Genomic DNA, 8,515 nt, shown 5'->3' with positions numbered 1-8,515 from the left:
ACGTCACAGGCACATACCTTCACGCCTGCCTGCAGCTGGTCCTGTGGCTGCCACCCCAGGTGGCCCAGGGCTTTCAGCAAGTGAACGCAGGGACAGAGGGCTGCCACCTCCCTGCCCCCTCCCTGCCCCAGGTGAGACAGCACGGGAGTGGCCCACAGGAGTGGCCCACAGGAGTCCAGACCCAGCTGGCCTGGAGTAGCGCCCTGGGGCCTCCCAGCTGTCCCAGAGAGGAAGCTGCTGTCCCTGCCACCCCAGAAGCCAAGGCCAGGCACGGCAGGTGAAAAGGCAGCCCCCATGCTGACTCGGTCTCCGAGGACATAGAGCCTGAGGCCCGCTTCTCCGTGGGGTGGCCATAGGGCTAGGAACCATACCCCGTACACTGGCCCAGAGAAACAGCAGCCCCTGAACCACCGGCACTGGGCACCACCCCTTTCTCCTGCTGACTGCCCCTGCACGTCTTCAGGGGCGCTTCCCAAACTGCCCACAGCGTGCTGAGCCTGGGTGTCAGCCACAGCAGGAGGCGTGAGCTTGGCCTCTGGGACCTCAGGGAAGAAAGCTTGGGGTGTTATGGCGCCCCCACAGCAAGGACATCCCAAGAGGCAGGAAACACCTTCAGCCAGTGGAAAGCGCGGGCCCCGAGTACCCTGTCACCCTGTCCCCGGTCAGGGAAAGCGGGGGACATGCACCTCTTGAGCAGTGAGACAGCCTGCCGGAAATGCGTGTCCCCCCAGGTCAGGCCTGGCCCCCCAGCCCTGTGAGCACTGGGAGCATCTGCCAGACCACAGACGTGGGCCTGGAGCTGAGCAGGGTCACCACGGCCCCGGGACCCACTGTCCCGCCTGTCCTGCTCCTGTGTGCCCAAGACCTGGCTGTCCAGGCTACCGACACCTGTCCAGGTGAGACGGACTGTCCTCTTCTGACGCCAGGGCTGAGAGCTACTGCCTATTGGCTATCCGTCATCTTCTTTTCCTCTTCTTTTTCCTTCTTTCTTTTTTCTTTCCTTCATGCTTACAGCCCCAGCCCCTTTTCACTTTTTGAGATGGGGTCTTACGGAGCCATGCAACAGGACGTGAACTCGCCTCTCTCCTGCAGTGGCCTCCTGGAGTGCTGGGAGGGCAGGCCTGTGCCACCACCCCTGCTCATGTGCACCTTTCTGCGAGGACCCTAGCAGCTCCACGGCATCCCGGATGGGAGATGCAGGCTAGAGGCCCTGAGTGACACACACTCGGGTTCTCCACGGTCTGTCAACCTGGAAGCCTGTGACAGCTGCCCCAAGGGGCTTGGCAGACAGAGCCTGACCCCCTCACAAAGGTGGAAGAAAATAGAGCAGACGTTTCTACCTGCTCATGAGCTTTGGGGAGGAACTTTGAGACGCCCCCCTCATGTCCCCAGTGGGCTGCCACACTTACCTGGGACTTCTGGCAAAAGCACAGGTGTGCCTCCCCCCTCCTCACCCCAGTCCTGGCTCCATGCCGTGGGCGCAGGAGCCTCCCTCTCTAGTCGTGGAGCCTGGGATCCGGTATTTATGGAAGAGACACCCCTGGAGCATTCTAGCCACCCCCATGGGCAGAGAGGACGGGTACCAAAGGACGGGGATGTCTGCCCTGCGCACATCCCAGAGCAGCTCCATTCTGCAGACTCCCGTGGCCATGTATTTGCCTTCTCATCAACGTTTACCAAAAACGAGTGATGCGTTAGGCCCGGGGTGGGCAGCTCACTCGGTGTCCCCTCCCCAGGGTCCTGGGTGGCCCCTCCTGGCCCAGTAATTCCAGGTCAGTCCCGAGGTCGAGGTCAGGGAGAGACAACGTGACTTCGGCACCTCCCCCAGTCTCTTGAAACAGTGACTATTATTTGCTAGGGCAGCCCTATGTACACAGCTCTTCCTCTCCAGGAAGCACACTAGGATCTTTTAGCTGCATGTTCTGCAACCTAATCCTCCCACAGGCCCAGCCCGCTCCTCGTGTGGAGCCAGGAGACAGAAGTGCAGAGAGTTCAGTGACAGCCCGAGACACCTGGCACTGAGGCGGGGCCCCAGGGCTGAGGAGCTGGGCCCTCCAGGGCAGGCTGACACCCCAGAGCCGAGGCTCAGCCCTGCACTGCCACACCAGCAGCTGCCTGGGGTCCTCAGCTGACCACCTGAGGTGGCAGGACCCCATAGTGGGCTGCTGTCTGTGGCACCACAAGGCCCCCAGCACAGGTGACCACGGTGACGGAGCCACATGTGTTTCTCTACAGAGGTGAAGGTGGTGGGCATGGAGGGCATGGACAAGCTTGCCATTCTCCGGGGCTGCCTGGGGCTGCCAGGGTCCCCAGGGCCAAGGGCGAGGCAGGAGCCAAAAGAGAGAGAGGTGCATGTGGGCTGGGTATGGGCTCAGGGACGGGGCAGGAAGGAGTCTCAGCCTTCAGCAGTGGGACACTCAGTCAGGGACAGGTGCCCTGTGCTCCTGGCCGCCGCCTAAGGCACAGAGATCTGGAGATACCTTCATAGGCAGCGTCCCTAGCCACGCCCCCAGGAGATTTGGGCGCAGTTTCCTGCATCTGCCTCCCTGTCCTGACCCTGTTCATGGTGGGTTCTGTCCCCTGAGCCTGGCATAACAGAATGCACATGGATACCACTGCCTGGAGGGAGCTCCCGGTACCTGGAGGTGTTCAGGGCAAGGCCCAGGGACACCAGGTGGGGACAGGAAGACCCTGGATGTCCTGTGACGTACCCGACCTGTGAAGGGCCGGAGCGTGTGATCCCTGCACACCTGTTCACCAACGTGGACCCCAGGCTGGGATTGCTGTCCCTTGAGCCCTGCAGAGGCACCGGGAGAAGGCTGTTCCCACGGGCAGAGGTGGGCAGGATGCTGACCCCACTCCCAGGGCCCCTTTGGCGGCTCCTGCCCCTGGGTGTCGATGAGCTTCCCCAGGGCATGAAACAATGGTCCTGGGCACAATGAGCATGCAGGGGGGCTGGCAGGCATCCTGGCTGCCCTCCTGGGGCCTGGAGGCTGCCACTCCTGACCCCCCGGTTCCGTCTGTCCGAGAGGGGAGGCCTAGCTCAGGCTTGGGCACATGGGGTGGCTGGAACAGAGGACTGGGAGTCCCTGACCCCACAGAGCCAGCAGCACTGAGCCATGAGGCCGTGGTCAGAGACGGCATGGAGGGCTGTGTGTGCACATCCCAGCCTCCCTCCATCCAGGCATGGGTCACACTCAGGGCCGGGCCCCTCCTCTTGCCCAGGATCTGCTGGGGACGGGAACTCCCTGGCTGTGCCTTCACTCTGGGACCTGGCTAAGTGGACAGTCCAGCTGCACGAGGACGACATGGCCCTGGGCTTTGTGTCAACAGGGTGGAGGCTGGGTTCCAGGGTGCAGCCAGAGAAGGGCACAGACTGGCATGTTCCAGGCCCGAATCCTGGCTCCTGGTTGGCCCCCGGGGACCAAGGCCACATCCGTACCACCTGAAGTCTCTGCTAGGCTGGGCCCTGGCCGGGCCAGCAGCTCCGAGGGCAGTGGGACCTGGGACATCTGAAGAGTGGGGGTTCACAGCGTGGGAAGACTTTGGGGGGGGATTACGGAGGGGCATATTTCTCAGGGGACCCTGTCTGGAAAAGGCAAGGGAGGTGCCCCTGGACCCCCTGGTAAAGCAGGACCCCCGGGCCCAAAGGTGACTGCACAGCAGCATGAGGCTCCTTGCAGGTCTGGGGAGACGAGACGAGACTGGGAGGACCCCACCGAGACCTGGATTCAGGGCTCCCACCGGTGGAAGTTAGCAGGCAGAGCAACAGCATGGGCCTGGCTCACCACAGCAGCCGCTGCCCCCTTTGCTCCGCCCTTGGTGGTGACCACGGGGGATTGGACGGGTTGGCCTCAACATGACCTTCCCTCTGGTGGCTTCCATTCTCTGCTTCTCTTCAGGGGGCCAAGGGGACCAAGGGATCTGTGGAGAGAAAGGTGAGCCATCCGCCCACAGCCCTGGGGCGCCCAGCGGGCTTTGTCCGGCACTGGGCCCTCCAGGCCTCAGACGGGGCAGGAGCCCCAGGTTCCTGTCTGGGCAGCAGGTAGGAGGGTGGCAGGGACCTGGGCACAGTGGGCCACCCCAGCCCCTGCAGGCTCCCCCATGAGCATCTACCAGGCCCAGCCCCAGGGACTTGCATGATGGCATCATTCAGAAATGTGGGCATTTGACTAGTGGGTGCTGTTCAGGGTCTCACTACTAGATCGGACTCGTAGTGATCCGTGTGTTTACAGCCTCCCAAGTGCTGGGATTACAGGTGTGCACCACCAAGCACAGTCTCAATTGCCGCCTCAGCACTCCCTGGAGGCAGGGCCGCAGGGCTGGCATGAGATTGAACCCCCGGCCCCTGTGCCTGCTTGCAGGCGCTTTAATCCACTGAGCTATTTGGCTAGCCCTTTCCTTTATTTTAAAAAATTGTAACATGCTTTGTCTAGAAATAAAACTGCAGGATCAGGGCCCAGCCCTGGGTCCTAGTGCTGCATGGCCCCATGTGGCCTCTCACATAGACACTGGGTAGAGGAGACATGGGCTGAGATGGGCTTAAGAGTCGCTTCTCCCCGCAAGTGGGTGCCTGAGCCTGGATCCACAGCCACCGGGTGTTGAGGGCCAGCCTCAGAAACAGCCAGGCATTAGGCCACGCACCCAGGGAGCAGGGGCAGGGAGTCCCGGCTCCAGCTTCTCTGGCTTTCCCATCCCCGCCTTTGTGACCCTAGCGCAGCTGGGGCCACTGCAGATGGCGTGGGCTGATGCCAGCGTCTCCCCTTTTCCCAACCTGAGGAGGCGCAGGGTCCTCTCAGGCCTCTGCTGCAGGTGACCATGCTGCCCAGCCAGCTGGGAAGACCTGCGATCCACAGTCCCAGGATCAACCTCCGTCCACACGTCCGTCTGTCCCTCAGTTACCTGGACCCCTGGCAGCCATTGCCTGAGGACCAGTGCCTTCCATGATGGCTCTTCCAGGAGAAAGTATACTTCACCTACTGGCCTGGGGGTCTGGGAGAGGACCCTGGGCCCACTGCATTGTGCAGCCCGCACAGGGCCACCTCCTACCTCTCTTTGGGTCCCAAGGCCTCGGACTTGCAAGGGGCTCCTCAGCCTGGGCTACTGCCTGAGTGGTTGCTACTCCGTCCACCTGCCTGACTGCTGGGCCCTGAGTGTGCTGTGGGACATGGACTGGATGGTGGTGGAAGGACCGTGAGTGCTGGGACCGGGTCCTTGTGCACAAGCAAGAGGCCAGGAATCCCAGAGAAGGTCCAGTGGCCAACTCTGAGATTCCGTGTTGTCCTTTGCTGCTCAGAAAGATTCTCGCCATATAGAGGAGAAGACTCTATGAGGGTTAGACTTCAGGTCCTGAGGCCGGGAAGAAGCCCACCACTGCCTTACTGTGTGGCTTCCAGCCTACGTTTGCCTGTTCGCGGGCCTCCACATCCTCCTCTATCATGTGGGGTCTGTCGTGAGACCACATGGATGCTCTTAGCACCTTAGCCAGAGACTCAGTAGCTCTGAATTCCTGTCCCGACAGTATGGGGCATCAGCCTGGCCTCCTGTCCCCCAAGGACTCTGATCCCCCTCCCCCAGGTCTTCCAGTGCAAGTTCGATGGCTCCGTGGACTGCTTTCAGGACTGGGCTGCCTACAAGTGGGGCTTCAGCAGTCACCTTGGGGATTTCTGGCTGCGGAACGACAACGTTCATGCGCTGACCGCCCAGGGTGAGCGGCACCAGCACTGGGTGGGCGTGGGTGCTGGGCGAGCCGAGGATCCCACAGCTGGGCAGCCGGCTCCATGCTTGGCCAGGTCAGGAGGTCTGGGCACATACAGGGGCACAGCTGTGGCTCCCAGGGCATGTGCTCCCTGCTGCGGCCACCCCAGAAAGTCAGGATCAAAGAAGGAGAAGATGCAGGGGAGGGCTTGTCCAGCCATGTGGGTTGCTGGCCTTTCAGGACCCGAGATGGGGAAGGCCACCCAGGCCTGGGTACCCCCTTGGCATCTCCAGCTACCTGCCCATCAGGGACACTTGGGCCCCGACTTGCTCCTCCAGCTGGCCTGGCAGACCCCTCCTACCCCTCCCCGCCAGGCGTAGCCCGGGCCCTGGCTCAGGTGGGAGGTGGCCGGGCCTTTCTCCTTCATGGCCCTGGCTTGTCTGCACCTCTTGCTGCTCTTCCTGTGCCTGTCTTTTACTTTGTTCTTCACTCTCGGTTTCTCATATAAGAGAGACCAAGGGGCCGGGGAGATGGCTCAGTGGAATAAGTGCTTCCCTGGCAAGCACAAAGGCCTGAGTTCAATCCCTGGTTCCACAAAGAGAGAGAGAGAGAGAGAGAGAGAGAGAGAGAGAGAGAGAGAGAGAGAGAGAGACCGACCGACGGAGCACGAGGTCTGATCTGCTTTACCCAGTATCATGCTCATACCGTATGACCGCTTTCCCAGGGCCTCGCTTCCACCCCGGGGCGTTCCCACATCGGTGGAGCTTGTTCCGGCTGCCAAGCACAGACCATACTCCTCTTGTGGCGGCAGTGGTAGGATGGGCTTAGGGCTGAGACCCGGGGTCTCCCACAAGAAGCAGCGAGCTCCACGTAGACTTGGTGGACTTCGAAGGCAACCACAGCTTTGCCAAGTACAGCTCCTTCAGCGTGGCCGGCGAGGCAGAGAAGTACAAGCTGGCGCTGGGCACCTGCGTCCAGAGCAGTGTGGGCGCCTGCCCGAGCCGGCGGCCTGCGCTACGCTGCAGCTCTGCGCTCAGCTCCTCAAGGTGTTTTGTTGCCTGGTCCTCGGGATGCGACCAGATCCAGGGCCCCAGGGACAGTCCTGCCCAGAGGGACACAGGCCTGTGGTTCTGGGGGCACTGCCTCTGGGGCATCGGCTGGAGGGTGGACAGGTACCACTCCCCAGGGCCTCGGGAAACTAACTGCTGGGCACAAATCCCACATAGTTGTGTTGAACCTGGACTGCGTGGGGCAGGCGGCTCCCTGGAAGCTTTCATGCTGTGCCCTGGGCCTCCTGCTTCTGTTCACCCTGCACGGGCCCTCTGAGACTCCCAGGGAAGGAGGCTGGAGGGCAGAGAGACTCGCCCCGTGCAGATGGAAAAGCTGAGGCTTGGGCAAAGTGCCCACTGAGATGGACAGGAGCATGCAGGGCACAGGATTCAGGACAGAGGGAGCAGGTGCCAGCTGCTCACGCCGGGACAGAGCCTTCGCCCTTCTCAAAGCCAGAAGGGCACCCTCCTCCTCCAAGGCAGGAGGCAGGGTTCTATGAGGCTCAGGGAGGCCCGGCGCCTCCAGTGTCCAAGGAGCCCCATTTTCTCTGAGCAGGAGACTCTCTGACGTTCCATGGTGACAAGTTCTTCTCCACCAAAGACCAGGACAATGACCAGAATTCTTCCAACTGTGCAGAGCAGTTCAGCACACACTGGTGGTATGAGAACTGTCACATGTCTGACCTGAGTGGCCCTTACCTCAGGGGTCCCCATGAGAGCTACGCCAACGGCATCAACTGGTGGTCAGAGAAGGGACACAAATACAGCTACAAGGTGTCAGAGATGAAGCCCACCTCGCTCTGAGTGGACACCGCTCCACCAGAGGCCAGTGCTCAGGGCAGCCACGCAGAATCCTTGGGGCACTGGTCCCACTCAGGAGGGGGCCACCCCAGCCCTGCTGTGTCATTTGCCTGCAGCCCTATCGCCCTCCATGCCAGCGCCCACTCGCCCACCTGTCCCCAGCTTCACCAGGAGTAACAATTATGTTTCCAAAAGATTCCTCTCTCTGCCAGACAGGTGCCTGCCTGGCAAGTGCAGGGTCCTGAGTTCAATTCCTGGTACTGAAAAAAAAAAAAAGAAAGAAAGAAAGAAAGAAAGAAAGAAAGAAAGAAAGAAAGAAAGAAAGAACAACTTTGGGGGTCTGCCCCTTAGCTCAGCTGTTTAAGTACCTACTAAATCAAAGCCCTTAGGCTCAGGATGCTGTGGTTCCATCCCCACATCTTCAAGCCAAATCAGACCTGTCCTGAAGGCAGCCTGAGCTCACCAAAAAAAAAAATACTTCTGGCAGAAGGGCGATTCTCATTTTAATTCATACTTCTCGACCATCAGTGCCTGGGGATGCATCCCTTCACCTGCTTTGTGGGGCAAGGGTTCCTCCCGAGTGTGGAAAGTCCCAGGAATCAGGGGTGTACCCCACGGATGGGACACTGATGCCCATGGAGATTAGCACATGGCCCCAGTCTTTCTGCCTCCAGCGTCAAGCTTTGGCCACCGATGTGCAGTGGCCTGGTCCCTGAAGTTAGTTCACCACACATCTTTTAAAAGGTCAGCTCAGGTGGGAAAGCTGAGAAAATGGGGAGGGAGCTCGGTAGAGCCTGGCTGCTTTGGGCAGCTGAACCCTGCGCAGCAAACTCTGAGGAGCAGGTGTAGGCCAGCTGGGCCCTGGGAAGATGAGGGGCCCCTGCCTTGGTACCTCAGACCAGGTGTTGGGAGCAGCTGAGGCTGGAAATCGGTCATTGTGTGAGGGCAGGACAAGGCCACAGGGCCT

At 60.9% G+C, this 8,515-nt stretch overlaps 1 protein-coding gene across 1 annotated transcript; it reads left to right on the top strand.

Moving 5' to 3' along the window:
• Window positions 1-715: 715 nt before the first annotated feature.
• Window positions 716-7,551, top strand: Fcn1 (ficolin 1). Its single transcript, XM_004640545.1, is given in 9 exon segments — window positions 716-896; window positions 2,236-2,321; window positions 3,565-3,650; window positions 3,901-3,975; window positions 5,068-5,171; window positions 5,174-5,193; window positions 5,578-5,711; window positions 6,556-6,686; window positions 7,304-7,551. Coding segments are annotated over 9 exon segments (1,065 nt in total).
• The last annotated feature ends 964 nt before the right edge of the window (window positions 7,552-8,515 follow it).

The sequence above is a fragment of the Octodon degus genome, unplaced genomic scaffold (genome assembly GCF_000260255.1).
Source record: "Octodon degus isolate 3935 unplaced genomic scaffold, OctDeg1.0 scaffold00123, whole genome shotgun sequence".
Lineage (NCBI taxonomy): Eukaryota > Metazoa > Chordata > Mammalia > Rodentia > Octodontidae > Octodon > Octodon degus.
The sequence above is the reverse complement of the archived record's forward strand: the minus strand, read 5'-3'. Positions and strand labels throughout refer to the sequence as shown.